The sequence below is a fragment of the Grammomys surdaster genome, unplaced genomic scaffold (genome assembly GCF_004785775.1).
Source record: "Grammomys surdaster isolate TR1022 unplaced genomic scaffold, NIH_TR_1.0 126271, whole genome shotgun sequence".
NCBI lineage: Eukaryota > Metazoa > Chordata > Mammalia > Rodentia > Muridae > Grammomys > Grammomys surdaster.
This window is the reverse complement of record NW_021621071.1, coordinates 11318855-11339094: the sequence shown is the minus strand read 5'-3', so window position 1 is coordinate 11339094 and position 20240 is coordinate 11318855. Positions and strand designations below refer to the sequence as shown.

General features: G+C 44.7%; 1 protein-coding gene across 1 annotated transcript in view; it reads right to left on the bottom strand.

Moving 5' to 3' along the window:
- CUNH12orf56 (chromosome unknown C12orf56 homolog) overlaps nt 1–20240 on the bottom strand; it is a 51584-nt gene that overhangs the window by 24440 nt on the left and 6904 nt on the right. Inside the window, exons 2-4 of the mRNA XM_028759121.1 lie at nt 14440–14599; nt 8911–8983; nt 661–1060 (exon numbers count right to left, since the gene is read on the bottom strand). Coding sequence (XP_028614954.1) covers nt 661–1060; nt 8911–8983; nt 14440–14599 — 633 coding nt within the window. The remainder of the gene's footprint in view (nt 1–660; nt 1061–8910; nt 8984–14439; nt 14600–20240) is intronic.

Here is a 20240-nt window from a genome sequence, read left to right as displayed (position 1 = left end):
GTAGGCAAGATGGTGTTGTCTAGATGGGAGGGAGGGAGGGAGGGAGGGAGGGAGAAAGAAAAAGGGACGTAGAGACTTAGACAAAAAAAAAGTCTAGGTTCCTCCTCTTTTCCCTAACACAGTTTTCTTCTTTCTTTCTTTCTTTCCCTCTTTCTTTCTTTTGTTAATTCATTTGTATATACGACCATCTTGCCTACATATATATATATATACACACACATATATATATGTACATATATATATGTATACCACATACATGCCTAGTTCCCAAGGAGGCCAGAAAAGGACATCAGATGCCCTGGAACTGGTGCTACAGATGGTTGTGAGACACCAAGTGAATGCTGGGAATCGAACCCAGACCCTCTGCAAGAATAGCAGTGGTCTCAACCACCCAGCCAACCCTCCAGTCCCCCAAGACACTATTCGCTAATAAGCATTTCTCCTTGTTGCAATCACCTGGATACAAAATGCCCTCACTTGCCTGGTGCATTCTTATCTCTCACAACCATTACTAAACGCTGAGGCCCAGTCCCCGAAATGGAGCGAGAGGACAGGAAAGCACGTTTGCCCTTAAACATAAAACAAAAACAATAACAAATCAAAAGGAAAAAACCCGAAGCGAACACGCCGAGGTCAGAGCTGGCTTCCTCAGTCACTTACTATAATGTAGTTGTTCCACGAGCTCTTTAGGTGCAGAAATATCGACGAGGTAGCAGAAATGATGTACAGGTGAAGTTCCGACTCCTCCTTCTCTGGGCTCTGGCGGCTGTGCAAAGGAGAGGCTGGAAGAGAACTTCCTACGCCAAACTCACTTTTGTTCTCATCAAACCTGAAAGAACCTTCTCTTGGCGAGTCTCTGGGATCTGGAAGCTCCTGGGGTTCTTTTGTGTTTGGTGTGAGAGACAGGGAGCAGGCAGGCATGCTAGTAGCTGCCGCAGACTGACAACTAGAGAGGGTAGGTAAAGGCCGGGAGGTACCTCGGCCTGCAGGGGACAGTTGCTTGGGGTCTGAAGGATGGGGAGTTGGGTCCTTGAATGGAGCGCTGCCCTCCTGATGGGACCTGTGGATAAAAATGAGTATAAAATACGATATTGAGGGTTTTTTTTTTTTTTCGAGACGGGGTTTTTCTATGTAGCCCTGGCTGTCCTGGAACTCACTCTGTAGACCAGGCTGGCCTCGAACTTAGAAATCCGCCTGTCTCTGCCTCCCAAGTGCTGGGATTAAAGGCGTGCGCCACCACCGCCCGGCCCAATATTGAGAACTTAACAGCGAAAAACCAAGAGACTCTAGCCACCGGTGGCATCAAGTCATGACTTGGAAAGCAGCTAACTTCATGTAAATAGGATGCTAGTTCTGAGAAGGGAGTGACCAGATCCCACTTTCTGTTATGGTTTGACTCTCTAGTGTCTTTTTTAAGTGTTTAGTTCCCAGCTATGTACCGTTTTGAAAGTTATAGAGCCTTTTGGCCATGGGGTATGGATAGTAGACATAGGTCACATAAGTAGGCCTTTGAAAGCCATACCTGGCCCTGGTCTGGCCTCCTTTTATGTTTCTTGGTCTACCATAGTGTGAACAGCCACTAAAACGTACTTCTATCACCAAAACCTGAGCCGTTTTGCTGTGCCTTTCCCTCTGTGATTGTCGGGCTGTAGAAGGGCATCCTGGGTTCACATGGGCCTGGAACCCCGAGACTGCAGGTGTTTGGCCACGCCCCTAGAACCCAGGGTCCTAACATGCGATCTCATTTAATCATCCATTTAATCTATACTGTCAGTCACATAAGACACAGATAGAGGGCGTGACTAACAGGCCTCTGCCTTGAGATTTACATATTAATGAATTATCTAAAGACCGGGGGACATAGCTAATTAAGTTTCCTCCTCCCTAGCCCCTCCTCTTTCCCACTCCCCATATAAGAGGGCTCCTCCTGGCATTTGGCGGGGGCGCACATCCAGATCCAACTTTCACAACATGGATAATAAAGCTTCTTCCACAGACTACACGTGTCTTCTGTGCTTGGGACCTTCTCGCATATGTGGGAATCCCACTCATGGAAAAGCCTCTCGGACCCTGCCTGCGGTCTGCGGGCCGCCTGCACTGCAGTGTCCCCATTGGCTGCCTTCGCAGCTGCTCCGGGACTCTGCCACTGACACGGTCCGCGGGCGGCCCGAGCTGCTGCCTGCATGCGAGTTTTTTCCCTTCATGTGGTTGGCCGCAACTTCTAAAACGATGAGCCATAACACATTCTTCCTTCCTTAGGTCATGTCTGCCAAGTATTTCGTCATGGCGTTGGAGAGGGTAACTAATAGACTTACTATTACCACTTACTCACGGAAGCTGGGCGTGGCTGTCTCTTGCCCTGTTCTTCTTTCAGAGATAAAACCCTACCAATGTCATACAAAGAATCATCTTTTTTTAAATTTGGGGGTTTTGTGATGGTTTTGGATTTTGTGTCGGAGTCTCCCTATGTAGCAGTGGTTGGCTTAGAGCTTGTTATGTAGACCAGGCTAACCTTGAACTTAAAGAGATCCACAAGCTGCTGCACGACCACATCCTACAAAGGCATTTTTTTTTTTTAATAATGGACACTTTGGGCCTTCTTGGAGTCCCAATACTTTCACTGAAAGGACTTTGCTTGTTTCTTTCTGTTTTTCAAGATGGCGTTTCTCTGTGTAGTCCTGGCTGTCTTGGAATTCATTCTCTAGACAAGGCTGGCCTTGAACTCAGAGATTTACTTGCCTCTACCTCCTGAGTTTAATTCTGGGGTTAGAGGTGTGTGCCACCTAGCACTAATAGTTCATTTTTTTAATATTTAATATTTCAATATATATGCACATAGGTGATTTACCTGCCTGTCTGTGCACCACGTATGTGCCTAGTGTAAGACAGTAGGAGACATCAGATCCTTTAGAACTGGAGCTCCAGGCAGTTCTGAGCTGCCTCGTGGGTGGTGGGAATAGAACCTGGGTCCTCTGTAAGAGCAGCCAGTGCTCTCAACTGCTGAGCCATCTCTCTAGTCCATTTCTGAAGCTAATTTTAAACAAACGGAATGCATTCTTATCAGTATAGTACTATTGACTGTTCTGGGTTCCAATTGCCAGCTCCTTCTCTGTAGAGCTGCCGCGCGCCCTAAAGATGGCGCCTGCTTGCCCTTGCCGTTTTGGAGTAAACAAGTCTGTATTTAGCCAGTAGGCCGGACTTGCTGGTAGCCTGATCTTTCGTCATGAGTCTCTGGCCTATGATGGTGCAGGACGTGGTATGGGCCCATGGGCAACTCTACTAAGGGTATATAAGCTGCACTCACGGGCTGGTTGGGGGCATACCCTCAAGCTTCATGTAACTTGCAACTCCTGAGTAAACTGTTGCTGGAAGGAACTGGTGTGCTAGTCTTTCTTCCCTGCTGGTCGGGGTGATAGGCGCAGCACACTTCTCCACACCTTAAAGTCCATGGCTACAACTGAAATGTTACTTGTTTAAAATGTAGGCAGTAGCCATTTTAACTCAATAGTAGCATCCATCTGGAAGTTAGGAAACGGTCACAAGGCACTTTCCCTTGCACCACCGTGGTCTTTGCTGTAAATACTCAAGGCTGTGTACAAGGAGTTGAGTTTCAGGGTTTAAGCAGCTGCTGGGAACAATGCTCTGAAGAAAGCAAACACTGCCTTTGTCCTCAAAGGAGACTCGACATTCACATAGTGGCTGGATTCCAATGATCGCTGAATCTCTGTCTTCTGATTTTACGTACTTAGCACGTTGGCTACTGCAATACTATGGAAATTCAGTATAAATTAAAGGGGAAAAAAGAAACCCTATCCTTCTCCAAGATGCTTGCCATTACTGGACCACTTAGAATAAAGAAAGGGACGTTACGGCTGTCAAGGAGAAAGGGAGATGAGGTGTTAATGTTTTCCACTGTCACCATTTCTATTTCAAAAGATCTATTCTATTTTTTTTTTTACCTGTATATGTGCATGTATGTGTGGGTACCCACACATGCCCTAAGGTGGTACCAGAACCAAAGGAGCTGGAGCCACAGGCAGCTGTGGGCCACCCAGCACTGATGCTGGAAACCAAACTCTGGGTCTCTGCAAGAACAGCAAGCCTCCTTACCCAGCGAGCCGTTTCTTCAGCCCCTTCATCATTACTTATTTCAGTGATGTCTGTCCTATAGACATTTTCCTCCTATCGTGCTTTGTAATGTTTGTTTGGTTAAAGGAGGATTTGCTCACCATGGAGCCTCAGAAAAGAAGCAAGAGTGGACAGTAGCAAGAAGGCAGAACATCTCCACGCTCATGGGGTTTGTGTTCTGGCAGTTCAAGTTGCCCCACATACGTCAGACACTACAGTCTCACATCACCTGAGATCATGGGTCACACTTCATACTTTCCAAATTTAGACAGAACGTGGGGCACATGCTGTAACTCCCATGACTTCAGCTCGCAGACATTACAGACTCGTTCAAGTGGCGTCTCTAGAAATTGCACCTAGGAGGGCGGGTGTTCTAAAATGAGAGGCTGCTGTCCTGAACCAACCATTAACAAACGATTGGAGAATTTGGTTGCCAATCCCCTGACTCCCAGGTTTACAGAACACTTAACTCGGTCAGAAGATAATCCTCCTTAAAAAAAAAAAAAAAAAAAGCTGAGGAGATGGTTCAGAAGCAAGAATGCTTGGTGCACAAGCCTGGGACCTGAGTTAAAACCCCCAGAACATCATGAGGTATGTTGTGTTTATAAACAAGATAAGGAGGGAAGGAATATGTTTTGATGGATGTATAGTGAGGTGTGCAGGAAGGGGGTGCCTCTGAGAACCCATACTGAGGCATCCCTTCCCCCTGAGGAACCAGGGAAAGAGAGGAGAGAAGAGGAGAGGGGAGGGGAGGGGAGGGGAGGGGAGGGGGAGACAGGAAAGGGGAGAGGGGAGGAGAGGGGAGAGAGGAGGAGAGGGGAGGAGAGGGGAGAGGGGAGAGGGGAGGAGAGGAAAGAGGGGAGAGGGGAGGAGAGGGGAGGGGAGAGGGGAGGAGAGGGGGAGGGGAGAGGGGAGGAGAGGGAAGAGGGGAGGAGAGGGGAGAGGGGGAGGGGAGAGGGGAGGAGAGGGGAGGAGAGGGAAGAGGGGAGGAGAGGGGAGAGGGGAGGAGAGGGGAGAGGGGAGGAGGGGAAGAGAGGGGAGAGGGGAGAGGGGAGGAGAAGAGGCCAGCCTTGAGCATGCAGAGAGAAGGGGGAAGGGGAATGGGAAGAGAGGGGGAAGGGCTGAGAGGACAACAGAGAGGGAGCAAGAAGGCAAAAAAGCCAGAGATAACAGAGTAGGCAAGCAGCCCCTCTTATAGTGAGTCAGGCACACCTGGCCGTTGCCAGGCAACTGTTGGGCGGAGCTTAGACAAAATGCTAACAAGGTAGGGAGCAGAGACAAGAGGACCCCCAGAATTTCAGGAGGTGGGGGACAGAGACATAAGGATCTCCAGAAGGTTAGAAGGTTGAAGGCAAAGACAGGAGGATTCTCCAGAATCTCAGGAGATAGTGGACAGAGTCATGAGGATCCCTGAAGCTTGCTGGTCACCAGCTGAGCTCCTTAAGTGAGAGACCCGGACTCAGAGGAGTGAGATGGAACATGACGGAGCAGAGTATCCGACAGCATCCTCCCGCTCCACAGATCCCAGGGCACACCCCCCCAGGGCACACACCCCCATAGAGATACGCTCACTTGTACATGCAAGTGAGTTTTTAACAGTGAAATGTCTCCCTGTAAGCTCTTTGGAATACACGGACCCGTCCACTAGTGAAGTCACCCTAAGGAGAGAGAAACCTGAGTACTAATCTCATCATCAGAGATCACCACTGAGTCTGTTTTCCAACCCTCCGGTGCTTATGCCTGTTGTTTATTTACTATCGTGAAGAGTAATCTCACTTATGCATCCCATGTCCCGAGGCAGGAGTTTCCGTCTTCTGACCCGCAGCTTCTCCTACCTAGGCTTCAGCCTCACATCTGAGAGGCTCTGCCGAGATCTGCCTGTGCATGTTCCGTGGGCGTGGCCCTTGTGTGTATCCCATCGGCCATCCTCCTTGCCTTTTGGTTAGACTTCTGATGTTTAATTATGGAGATGACACGTCGAGAACGCTCTCAGAGAGGAGACTCAACGCTGCCCTCACGTCCTTTATTTAGAAACTCCTCCTGGATGGCACTTGTGGGATACACAAGCTACAGTGTTCTCAGAGACTCTGGCCCCCTGGCTGCCGAGTACTTTTCAATGGCAAAGTATCTGCTCTGGTAGGACTGTCATCGATCCCACTTCTCTGGGATTTTTAAAATTTTTAACGGAAGACGTGAACAGTCCCATGTTCAGGAGCTGTAAAATGTGAATTTCCAACTCTGCTCCCCTGTGAAGTCTATGGGATTCACTGAGAGAAAATGAAGCTGACGGACAAACATCAGAGCAGACAGAGTGCTGTGACCCCCACACAGGGAGCCACCAGTACCAAACCCCACAGGAACACACACAGACACACAGACACACAGACAAGTAAAAAGTAAAGTCAATCATTTTGTAAAAAGCTTTCCAAAGGATGAGCCCAATTTTATCTTCCTGTTCTATTTTGAGGCCACTCAAAACTGCTTGTATCCTGTAGTACTTTTCTTCTCTGTTGTTGTGATAAATATCATGATCAAAAGCAACTAAGGGATGGAAAGGGCTTATTTGGTTCATAAGTCTAGGTAACAAGCCTGTGGTGGTTTGAGTAAGAACGGCCCCCACAGACTCATGTGTTTGAATGCTTGGTCCATGGGGAGTGGCACTGCTATGGGGTGTGGCTTTGTTGGAGGAGGTGTGGCCTTGCTGGAGGGGTGTGGCTTTGTTGGAGGAGGTGTGGCCTTGTTGGAGGAGGTGTGGCCTTGTTGGAGGAGGTGTGGCCTTGCCAGGGGTGTGGCCTTGTTGGAGGAGGTGTGGCCTTGCTGGAGGGAATCTGTCATTGTGGGGGTGGGCTTTGAGGTCTCCTATGTTCAAGCTATGCCCAGTGTGACACACAGTCTCTTTCTGCTGCCTCAAGATGTGGAACTCTTGGCTCCTTCTCCAGCATCATGTCTGCCTGGATGCTGCCATGTTTCCCACCATGATGAAACTATAAACCAGCCTTAGCTGAATGTTTTCTTTTATAAAAGCTGCCTTGGTCATGGTGTCTCTTCACAGCATTGGAAACCTTCTAACTAAAACGCCGGGTATACCAAGTTGAGGCACCACACAGTCCTCCTATGTTCCATGTATCACCTGCCTCAGTCTTCACATCCAGTGTCCTTGATGGCCGAATCTCCTCATGAACTATCTCTTATCAACTGTCACCTGGAATCTTCCTCTCTCCCACAAATTAATTTAATTTTCCCCACTTTAAATCTCTCAGAGCTCCGGGTGGTGGTGGTGCACGCCGTTAATCCCAGCACTTGGGAGGCAGAGGCAGGTAGATTTCTGAGTTTGAGAGTTCGAGGCTAGCCTGGTCTACAGAGTGAGTTCCAGGACAGCCAGGGCTACACAGAGAAACCCTGTCTCGAAAAACAAAAAATTAATAAATGAATAAATCTCTCAGGGCTGGGCAGAGGCGGCACACACCTTAAGTCCCAGTACTGGAAGGTAGAGGCAGAAAGATCTCTGTGAGTTCAAGGCCAGGCTGGTCTATAGAGTGAGTTCCAAACAGCCAGGGCTATGCAGAGAAACCCTGTCTCAAAAACAAACAAAAGAAAACAAAAAACAACAACAAAACAAATCACCTGTTAGACAAATTGCTTCACCTCACTTCGGGCACCTAGCATATGTACCACTACACAAGTCCAGGCAAATGTTATAGCCTTGTTAGGCTTCTCAAGGACACGAATCATGCCTTACTTTTATATCCGTTATAAGGCTCGGGGCTAGTCCATTTGGAGGAGGGCTTACCTCAAATGCTCAAAGCCCCGAGATTGATTCTCAGCATCTCAGCATTTTAAAAAAAAATGTGTGGTGGCTTTGGCCTGTAAGTCACACATTAGTGAGTAAAGATGGGCGATCAGGAATACAAGGTCATCCTCAGCTACACAGTGAGTTAGTTAGAGGCCTGCCTTCACTATTCGAGACCCCATCCCAAAAGGAAAAAAAACAAAACAAAACAAACAAACAAACAAAAAATGTTAAGTTCCAACATTTTGCTCTACACAGAGTTCACTGTCAATAAATTTTTGTTTGTTTGTTTGTTTGTTTGTTTGTTTGAGACAGGGTTTCTCTGTGTAGCCCTGGCTGTCCTGTAACTTTTTTTGTAGACCAGGCTGGCCCCAAACTCATAGAGATCTGACTACCTCTGCCTCCAGAGTACTGGGATACCAAGTACCCTGGGTTGCTGATGCTTATGTTCTTGCACTTGCCTTTCGCTATCTGGATATAAAGGCATATGCCACCACCACCCAGCCAATAATTAATTTTAGTTCAATTTTAATCAACTATTCATTTACATTGTGACATTGAATTTTTCCATAAAAATGAAAACATAAATCGCATTGTGTTACTTTAGCTACCTGGATTTTAATTTGGGAAAAAAATTTTCAAAATACTTTTTTTCACTTTTATATATGAGATGCACAGAACAAATCTAAAGCAAGTATTAGAAAAGTTTATTTAGAAGAAAAAAATGAGGGCTAGAGAGATGGCTTAGCAGGCAAAGGTACTGACCACCAAGGCTGATGACCTGACTTTGATCCCCAGAACCCATGCGGTAGGTGAGAACCTACTCTTGCAAGGTATCTCTAAACTCCAAATGCATGCTGTTACACTGTTGCACACACTGTTACACTGTTGCATGCATGCAGTGAGCACACCACACATACAATGTATATAAATGTATTTTTAAAAACCACAACATAAAATAAGTTTTGATCAGCAAGTTAAAATAATCTTACCGGAGAGAGGATTCATTCAGACTCCTAGAAACTTTTCTTCTCCAAAAGGTAGGGCCGTTATTCTCTTGCTTGACTTTAAAACAAAATAATAATAATAATAATAATAATAATAATAATAACGTGGTCATTAATTAAATAATTTGAGTCTATGAAGACCTAATGTTCTTAGAGGGTAGTGACACAAAAACCCTAGGGCCAATGTGACTCTATGTTGGCCAGAGGTCTTCATTTGCAAGAGGACAAGGAGACTGCACCTCTTCCCCAGGCGTGAGTAGGACTCAGCTTGCTTCTATAGCTGACAGAACACCTAATCTCCTAGACAACTGGTACTGGAGTGTGGGTAAAGGCAAAAATAACTAAAGCCTGAAGGGATTCCATTCTCTAGGGCAAATGGCTTAGACACCATGGTCAGCTAGCCCAGGGGATTTCAGATGGGACGTTCAGAATGCTACCCAGCTGAAAACATTTGTCAGCAGACTGGGAGATGGCTCAGGTAGTCAAGTACTCGCCACACCAGAACCTGGGATCGGATTCCCAGGGTCCATGTAAAAGTTGGGGCTAGTGGCATGTGTCTGAGACTCTAGCACTGGGGTAGGGGTTAGGAGGAGGATCCAGGGAATGCATTGGCCAGCCAACTTAGCTGCACCATGAGCTCCAGGTTCAGTGAGAGAGCGTGTCTCAAAATGTTGTGTGAGAGCAGCCATGGAAGACACATGACCAGATCTCTAGTCTCAACATGCACGAGTACACATGCATGCACCCACAGAAACATGTGCATGTTACACATACATAGACTTGTACAAAAAGTCCCAAGCACACGCACACACATACACACACACACACTTTTTAGAAGACACTATGTGATAACTAGTTTTGGCTGTCAACTTGACATAAAACAGAATCATCTGGAAGAAAGTCTGAATGAAGGGTTTTCTAGACCAGGCTGGCCTGTGAGAATATCTGTGGAAAACCATCTTGATACATCAGTTGATGAAGGAAAATGTCCCCATTGTTGGCAGATTGTTCCCTGGGTTTAGATCCTTAACTTAAAAAAGGAAAAAAGTAATCCAGACATAGGCAGGCATGCATTCATCTTCTCTCTGCCCTTGCCTGCAGATGTAACTACCTGCTTCAAGTTCCTGCCTTTACTTTCTCACCATGAGGGGCTGTAACCTAGAACTATAAGACAATAAGCCCCTTTCCCCCTAAGCTGTTTTCTGTCATTTTATATTATCACAGAAACAGAAATGAAACCAGACTACAGAACAAATCTGCTTTCTCTATTGCAAGAGATTTTATACTGGAAAAAAAAAATCCTCTTCCTATGAAGACGTTCAAGTTGAATTACACAAACCTGAGAGACTCCCTGATGCCTTTTCTTTTAGATCCCACCCCACTCCCCTGCATCTTTAGCTTTAGGAAATATTCTAGGTTTTAGCTTACATATAAGTGTGTGTGTTTGTGTGTGCTTGTGTGTGTTTGTACAAATATAGATTGTGGTGGTTTGAATATGCTTGGCCCAGCTAGTGGCACTATTAGGAGGTGTGGTCTTGTTGAAGTAGGTGTGGCCTTGATGGAGTAGGCATGGCTTTGTTGGAGTAGGTGTGACCTTATTGGAGTAAGGGTGTCACTGTGGAGGTGGGTTTTGAGGCTTAAGCTCCACTCAGTTTGTGTAGAGTCTTCTGGCTGCCTTTGGATCAAGATATAGAACTCTTGGCTTCTCCAGTACCAAGTCTGCCTGCACACTGCCATACTTCCCACCAAGATGACAATGGACTGATCCTCTGAAACTGTAAGCCAGCCCCAATGAAATGTCCTTCATAAGAGTTGCCTTGGTCATGGTGTCTCTTCATAGTAATAAAACCCTAAGATACAGATTCATACACATTTTTTATTCCATTTCTATTATTTTTGCTCTTGTTTCTCTATGTTCCTTGCTGGCCTGGAACTTGCTACAAAGACCAGGCTGACCTTGAACTTGTATTGATCATCTTTCCTCTAATTGCTGCCTCCTCAGTGCTGGGTTACAGATAGGTGCTGCTTGCTGGCTGGGCGAACTTCCTTCTTATTTGTTTTTGTGTTGTTTTGTTTGCTTTTGTTTTTTAAAACAGTTTCCTGTAGCAGAGGCTGCCTCACACTCACTATGCAGGTGATGATAACCTTTCATTCCTGATCCCCCTGCCTCTACCTCCCAGGTGGAGGGATGACAAGAATGTCCCGCCACACCTCCTTCTTCTGTTCCATTTCCTTACATTATATTCTATTCTGCTTTGGGGATTAGCTTGTTTTTCTTTAAATCGCTAAAGTGTCCTCTGTGGTTCTAGAACTATGACAATAACCACTCGTCACATGAAGCTGTTTAAACCCAAACTGAAATTCAGTTGCTCAACAGCACTCCTGGTCTATGGCTAAATGTGTCAGTGTTGGACATAACTCAATCAGTTATAAAACACATCCATGACTCAAGTAAATTTTCGTACTGACAGTGTTCTAGAATGAACCTAAAACAAAGTAATTCTTGGTCCAATCTAGTCCAGAGCTTCGGAAGTTTCTCGTCACCACTGTTGGCATTGGTTTTGTTCCTGTAGTTTGCTACAGTTGGTGCTGTGATGTCTCCCAGGGGCTTACTCCCAATTCCGCATCACTTCCGGAAGGTGGTAGAACTCCCACAGGGTAGGGGCCAGGAAGAAGTAAATGAAAGCAAGCCCACAAGGAAGATACTGAGGGACCCTGCCCCCCAGTTGGTTCTGACTTGTTAAAAAAAAAAAAAGGTAGCTGGCAGCCAATGGCTGGACTAGGCCAGATAGAGGCGGGACTTAGGATTCCCAGCAAGGGATCAGAGAAGGAAATCTAGCATGCTGGAAGAAGGAAGGAGAAGGTGAAGAAAAGCACCACGCCACACCCGAGGAGATGCAGGACAGAGAGCATAGCCACCATGTAGGAGCAGGGGAGTAGAGACCCAAGAGCACTGCACATCTGGGTCTAGGGCAGCCAAGATGGAATATAGGATTTAGTAAATGATAATTTGGGAATGTCGGAGGGAGGTAGATTAGCTCCGTGGAGGTTAGGAAGAGGCCCAGACATTGAGCTGTTTTGGACATATCAAAATATAAAAGCTATGTGCGTGTCTTTCTTTCGGGAACCCAGATCATTGCTCTGTCATATTCCCTTCCAACCCATGCTGCTGTGCCAAAGCCCAAAACCACAGGACCAAGTAGCCTCGGACAGATGTGTGACAGACGTGTGAGCCGAGCTAACCCTTCCTGAGCTAACCCCTTCCTCTGTGTTCATTTATTTCAGGTACCGTGCAGTGAAGAAAAGCGGACTGACACCACATTTAATAACCACTGTGCATCTAAACACAGAAAATCCAAAGTGCTGACTGGGGCCCACAGAAAGACACATATATGTTCATGAGGAAAAAACGACTTTTTCTTTATATCTCTGGAAAAGCTGGGTCTAATAACCCCGCATGATGACTTAAAGCAAGTATTTTTAATTACAAACTATTTGCATGTTGCGTTTCCCTTGTTCAGATGATCATGTTGACGAGAGAGTGGACAACTTTGGCACATGGTAAAAATATTCCCTGGGCTTTCTCCCGAGAGGTTTGAAGTCAGTCCTAATAATTACCTTTATTTAACATCTCGGTGGCTAATGCTTGCTTCTTCTCTAGATGTGATGTTATCATTAACATCAAAGATTTTGGTAATGACTGTTTTGACACAGCTGGTCAAACAGGTGTGAGCCCTTACTTTAGAATCACATTACTAAGGACCACATTACCTAAGAGGTAAACCACAGTATCCTACATATAAAAGGATGCTCTAACCCAATAGTTTACCTCAACGGAAAACACAGAGTGTGTCATTGTTATCCTGATAGAAAGGGTAAAAAGCTTTTATCTTGTGTGTGTATTATCACTTCTTGTGGTAAGAGAAGAATTCTATTTCAAAGGAAAATGTCAGGTGAGGTGGGCAAGAATGGAGGTGCACACCTCTAATCCCAACACTTAGGAGGCAGAGGCAGGTGAATCTCTGTGAGTTCAAGGCCAGCCTGCAGAAACACGTCTCTGATGATACCTTTGAATTATCTGAAAGTAAAGACTAGATGACAGAAGGGATCCCGTGACTAGCCACACAGAGGTACACAACATAAATTCTCCACTGTTCTATACCATTTGCAAAGTTTCTAGGAATTCCAGTTCCTTTAAACTTTAAATGCATTTCACTGGATTCTTTCCGTATGTTTTCATGTTCCTGTCCCTGTTGAAAAAGAGCCAAGAAAACGACGCATGTGGGCAGCTTGAGAATGCATTTGAGGCCACCAACACCAGTTAGATATCCTAATTAGTGTGACAAGAGACCGGTGAGCGGCCAGGGATTTCATAACCCTGCTAATGAGGCCTGGTACAAACAGTTTCCATGCTGTAGCTATCCAGGAGCAAGGCTGCTGGTCCATTAAAGGGAAAAACATCACGCACCTTCCTTCTACTGTGTAGCTGTCTGATACTTGGGAAGGCCCTCATTCTGGCTTGGAGTGAAGACCAGTGGACAGTGAATGGCTACTCTACTTGGGTGCCTGAAGAAGGGCCTCTCCATGGGCATCTCAGACCTTCATTTCCCACCTTTCCTTCAACATTAAGGATGCAGTCCTTTTGTTTACTTATTTAATGTGTATAAATGTTTTGCCTACATGTATGTATATGTATCACCTCTGTGCCCAGTGCCCACGGAGGTCAGAAGAGGGTGCTGGGTCTGGAGTCACAGATGGCTGTGAGTCACCTATGGGTGCTGGGAACTGAATCCGGATCTTCTGTAAGCCCAGTGAGAATTTTCAACCACAAACCTGAGCTATACAGCAAGCATTATCTCAAAGCAAACAAAGCAGCCCAGGATGCCCCACGTCCTATATATGGTACCTTCCTTATCTTCTTTATGTTCCCAGGTAACATCTGACTGCCCAGGCCTGACTTCAGCAAGAATCCTGTTTGGTCAAATTAGCCTGAATACCCATGACTTCAGTGCTTCCTCTGAGTTGTTTTCTATCCAGTGACCCAACTCTGCTTCTTGGCTATCAATCCCACTCACCGCTATGGCCAGAATTAACCTTAGTCCTAGGTACTATGGATCCTATCGCAAAGGTCCTTAATACAGCATGCTTTTATCTCTTTTCCTACAGCTAGGGACAGGTCATCGGCAATGTTCCTCCCTTGTTTTTCTATTCCTTCTTTTAGATGGGCACGTGTCTTGAGCTTGTAATTCTCCTGCCTCACCAGTCCAAGTGCTGACGTCACAGGCATGGGCACCACATGGTTCAAAAAGTATTCTTGATGAACAAATGCTGTTAAATGACCACCCTTTCATAATGGGAGGCCCAAGACTCAAAAGATAGCCACTGGATAGTCCAGACCCAGGTTTATAAACCTCAATACTTCTTCACCAGAATTTATTTTTCTAAATCTATAGGTATCAAAGGGCAGAGAAACCTTGTCTCAAAAGAAAAAAAATTATGCAATGTACCACATACCTTTTTTGTTAGCGTTGCTGTGGTGAGCTGGAAATAGGAATTTCCCAACACCTTTCGGTTTTCCACGCTGCTTTTTCAAGACCGTTGAAGAATAGACAATCCGAATGTGCTGGTTGATCTCTCTGTCTGGTGAACTCAGAAATTCTGGGTAATCGTCAATCTGAAAAAGAAAACTGATCCTGTTGAACACAGAAATCACTCATTTTGAGACAATAATTCCCACACAACTAAGGACAAGCTTACTGTTATGGTTTGTATATGCTTGGCCCAGGGAGTGGCACTATCAGAAGATGTGTCCTTGTTGGAGTGGGCATGGCCTTGTTGAAGTAGGTGTGTCCTTGTTGGAGTGGGTGTATCCTTGTTGGAGTGGGTGTGTCCTTGTTGGAGTAGGTGTGGCACTGTGGGTGTGAGTTTTAAGACCCTCATCCTAGCTGCCTGGAAGCCAATATTCTGCTAACAGCTTCAGATGAAGATGTAGAACTCTCAACTCCTCCTCCACCATGCCTGCCTGGATGCTGCCATGTTCCCTTCACCATATCACCTTGATGATAATGGGCTGAACCTCTGAACCTGTAAGCCAGCCCCCAATTAAATGTCCTTATAAGAGTTGCCTTGCTCATGGTATCTGTTCACAGTAGTGAAACCCTAACTAAGACATTTACCCTGAGTTGTTTTCATGTTCTCCACGGGACACCTTTCCTCTTCTTGTTCCCCATTCCCTCCTTTGGAATACGTATGCCCTTTTATTCTGCTTAGAAAAGTCAGTTCCTCCTCTAAAATGAACCTTTCACTTCCTCAGTGGAAGCACCCAGGGCGCTTTCTTGACGGAATTCCACTCCCTCTTCAGGGCTCCTGTAACATTCTATTTAGTAGATTTTATTTCATATTGATAGAATAAATTCCATTTGGTAATTTTTCATCTTTCACTATAAATATGGAGACATCAAAGTAGATTTCCTCCAAAATGTCTTGTGCCAGCAAGTGCGTACATTACACCATCCAGAACTTAGCTATTTTTATGTTTGCAACTTGGCAGAGCTACCCAGTGTGTAATTAAAAAGCTTATTGTATCCCGACCAGGTGGTTTTTTTCCATTATGCTCTACCTGGGCTTCAGAGTAGCAATCCCTAAGGAAGCTATTTTTGAAATCTCTGAAAATTATATAAACTGATCCACTCACATATTCCAAAAAGAAATCTCTAGTTTTGTGAATGAGGGTGTGCCCGTTGAAATATAGATGACCCCCTCAGAGTATTTCAAATAATCGCTGCATAGCCAAGACCCACAGCTAAGAAAGAGTAAACAAAAAAATTTTCAAGTCTTGATCCTGTGTAAAGGATGCAGGTTCTCACCCAGAGTCTTCCAACTAAGCATGGCCTTGGATGTCATCAACAGCAAGAGGCCTGTCTCAGGCTCTGAAGGCCAAAACCTTTAATAGAGAGCTACAATGGGGGGGGGGGGGCCCCCAAAAAGGAGTTTTTATTGCTTCTTGCCAATTTGGTTTTTGTTTGTTTGTTTGTTTTGTTTTGTTTTTCAAGACAGAGTTTCTCTGTATAGCCCTGGCTGTCCTGGACTCAACTCTGTAGACCAGGCTGGCCTCGAACTCAGAAATCCGCCTGCCTCTGCCTCCCAAGTGCTGAGATTAAAGGTGTGCACCACCACTGCCTGGCTGCCAATTTGTTTTTTAATGAGATGTCTCATCTTGTTATGAAGCCTAGGAAAGCCTTGAAATTGTACTCCCTGTACCCAGTCCATTAAGTGGCTGAAATTACAGGATGACCCAACAAGACTGATATCTATTTTCTAATTTGTGTAACTCATCACACACACACACACAAAAAAAAAAAGTCTCCAAATTAAGATAGATAAAATGTAAGTGGGATTCTATTTTCAAAGGAATTCAGCCTTGGGGTTCAGCCACCAACCTCACCCCCTCCCACTTTGGCAATCCATGCCCCGGAACCACATAATTTGCTTATCGAGGTAACTATGTTCTTCCTGTTGCAACCCCCTAAGCCTTCTGAAGATACCACACACATTGGTAGCGAGGTTGCTATGGCTGTAACTTCAGTGGTTAAAGAGGCCGGTGCCGAGGTCAGCAGATTTGTGCTAATAAATTCCAACTCAGTTGCTTCAAATGCATGACCCGTATAACCCCTCCCACCCTCCATCTCATCTTAAGAGGCCTGTGATACTGCCTTTCTCATGATACCATGCCCAACTGACAATTGTCATCATTGATGACCACTGACTACTCATGAGAACCATTACTGAGCCATATCCTGCTCTACCCAGCACAACACTCTGATGATGGCAGCAAGACAGAGTACCCATTTGTTTCTGTCTCCAGTTAGTATGATATTATGAAGAAATGGTATTTGTCTTACAGTACTTCTTGGTCCATTGACTAAACTATTAAGAATCTATGCATTTATATCATTTTATCGTATTTATATTGACAACTACTATTGATTTATCTTATTACTATTTAAGGTGCTACTTTCAAAATGCAAGGAGAACATATTCTTGATATAAGCAAGTCAATTCATAATGACCTGATTCCTTTATAATGGTTTCATAACCTTGTCCTGGGCTTTTATCAGATTTTAAAACTGGAGAAAAGAATTACCCTTATTTGGCCACTGATTATTTGTTTTCTAATTTGTTTAATTCATCACATATATTTTCTTTTTTTAAAAAAAGATTTGTTTATTTATTTTCATTTATTACATATACAGCGCTTTGCCTGCATATATACCCGCATGCCAGAAGAGGGCATCAGATCCCATTACAGATGGTTGTGAGCCACCATGTGGTTGCTGGGAACTGAACTCAGGACCTTTGGAAGAGCAGCCAGTACTCTTAACTTCTTACCCATTTCTTCAGTCCCCACATATATTTTCTTAAGCATCTTCAAAAAGCCCCTAAATGACCCTGGCCTAACTGAACTACATCCCCTGGTTGTACCCACTTGAAGCTTCTCTGCTTCTCTGCCATTTTGTTCCCTTTTTTTCCTTTTAAAGCATAGTGGTTCTTACGTATTCTGAATACCATTCTTAGTTATAATTATTTCAGGGACCTGTATCTTTAGGGTCATTCTACTTCCTCAGGGTGTCTTCTGCTAAGTGTGAGTGTATGAATGTGTGCACATGTGTGTGTGTGTGTGTTCATTCTTTTTCTGTATTCTTGATTTTGTAAAGCTTAAAACTGATTTTTTTTTTATTTTGGCTTGCAAATACTAGTTAGACAGTCTAGCACTGAGTCACAAGCCTAGCCTTAAAGGGGACACTCTTTCAAGAGTGCTGGTGCTAGATCCTGAGCTAAGGACATGTCTATACTTAGAACACACTATAATATGGCTTAAGGTTATTCTTGTCATTATTTATAATTGTCAAGGGATTACAGGTACTAGACATACTTACTGAAAAGCACATTGTCCTCCGTGACCTATGCCAGCTCTGTGTCACCTAAGACGCCACACAGCACACTTCTTATATTTTTATTACTTTATTTATTTTTATTTTATTGTAGTCCTTTTATTGTTGCTAATTTTTTATGAGACCATTCCTCTGTATATTCCTGGCTGTCCTGAAACTCACTTTGTAGACCAGGCTGGCCTCGAACTCAAGAGATCTGCCTGCCTCTGCCTCCTGAGTGCTGGAATTAAAGGCCTGCATTGCCATGGCTGGTTTACTATCATGCTTTTTATTGTATTTATTTTATTGCATTTGTTAAAGTATGCTTACATACACAAAGGCATTCACGCATACACATTAAAAAAAAAGCTTGTTTTTTAATGGCACCTTCTAAATGGTTGGCCATATCAAGATGAATCTGCATCTTCCCTTCCCAGCCACCATGGGTATAAAGTTCCTTGAAGGGGATGGAGAGCACAGACTCCAGACTGTGAGAAGGTTGGGGTCACAGAAGTAGCTGCTGATGCTCTGGTGAAGAGTGGAAGGGTTGTATGGTTCAAGTCAGCGGTGGGAATGACAGATAAGGTTTTCCCATGAAGGATCTTGACCCACAGCAGAGTGTACCTGCTCTTGAGTGAGGAGCATTCTCGTTATAGGCCATTGAGAACTGGAGAACGGATGTACAGTCTGGTACACTGTGGATGTCAGTCTGAGTGCTTCCAACTTAGTAATTGAAAAAGAAGAGGAAGAGGAAGAAGGAGGAGGAGAGGATGAAAAAGAGGAGGAAGAAGAGGAGGAAGAAGAAAAGATGGAGGTGAAGAAGCAGGAAGAAGAAGGAGAAAAGGAAGAGAAAGAGGCAGTGGCAGCACTGACGGCGGCAGCAGATGTGGTGGCACATCCCTTTAATCCAAGCAGAGGCAGACAGATCTGTGAGTTCAAGGCCAGTCTAGAATGAGTTCCAAAATAGCCAGAATTACACAGGGAAACCCTGTCTTGAAATATCAAAATTAGTTAATTATTTATTATATATACTATATTTACATATACTATATATTATATATACTTGTCATATATATGTTAAGAAGAGGAGAAGAAGAGAGAAAGAAAGAAAGAGAGAGAGAGAGAGAAAGAGAGAGAGAGAGAGAAAGAGAGAGAGAGAGAGAGAGAGAGAGAGAGAGAGAGAGAGAGAGACTGAGACAGATACTACTGTACACCAATGGTCAGGATCTGAAAGAACTAGAAGAATCCAATTTTTTCAGTCTTTCTAGAGAAGATTATGTCCACCAATATGTTGTTAGAATAACTCTTAAACAAGAAAGATAAGGAGCCCAGGACCAAGCACCCTATCTGGGGCAACTTGTCATGCCATGTCCTGCAGCACAAACACTGACGTAACACTCTGAAGAGACAACAAGGAGGCAGAACAAAACAGGCTGAACTTCTGGGCAAGAGAGTGAAGGAAGCCAAAGGAAAGTGCGGCCAATGGTTGCCGAGAGACACAGGCTGTCCAGAAACCATCAGCCCAGGATACATAAACAAAAGAAAGAGAAAGAAAATTACCAGGAGTTGAATGAACAGCCCAGTATTGCTACAGTTTCAGTCAGCTTCCTACACCCTTTTTCCTGGCCTCACATTCTCTATCCCGGGATAACAACCACTCTCCTTAGTGTGTGCCCTTCCCACCCTTCTCCTACTATTAGTAAATAGAACCCTAAGCCATATACTTTTTTTTTTTTACATTTTTGTTGTGTTGTGTTTGAAACAGTGTCTTGCTGTCTAGCCCAGGCTGGCCCTGTACTCACTATGTACAGCTGGCCTTCAGGTCCTGTCAGCCAGCCTTCCTGCCTCCATTCCCAAGTACTGGGATTTTAGACATGTGCTACCTTGCCTGAGTTTGACATAATTTTTTAAAAATTAAAGATTTATTTATTTTATGCATATGAGTACGCTGTCACTGTCTTCAGACACACCAGAAGGCATCAGATCCCATTACAGATGGTTGTGAGCCACCATGTGGTTGCTGGGAATTAACCTCAGGATCTCTGGAAGAGCAGTCAGTGCTCTTAACCACTGAGCCATCTCTCCAGCCCCACAAAACAATTTTTTAACCTCGTTTCTGTTTCACTTTTTTTAATTCTTCATTCAAAAGATTTATGTTATTTTTAATTCTGTGTCCTTGTGTGGGGGTGGCTATGTATGAGTACAGAACTAGAAATGCCAGTATAGGTCAGAAAGAAGTGTTGGATCCCCTGGAGCTGGAGTTACAGGTAGTTGTGAGCACCCAACATGGGTGCTAAGAGCCAAACTTGGGTTCTCTGCAAGAGCAGTAAGTGGTCTTAGCCACTGAGCCACTCCTCCAGCCCCTCAGCCACTGAGCCACTCCTC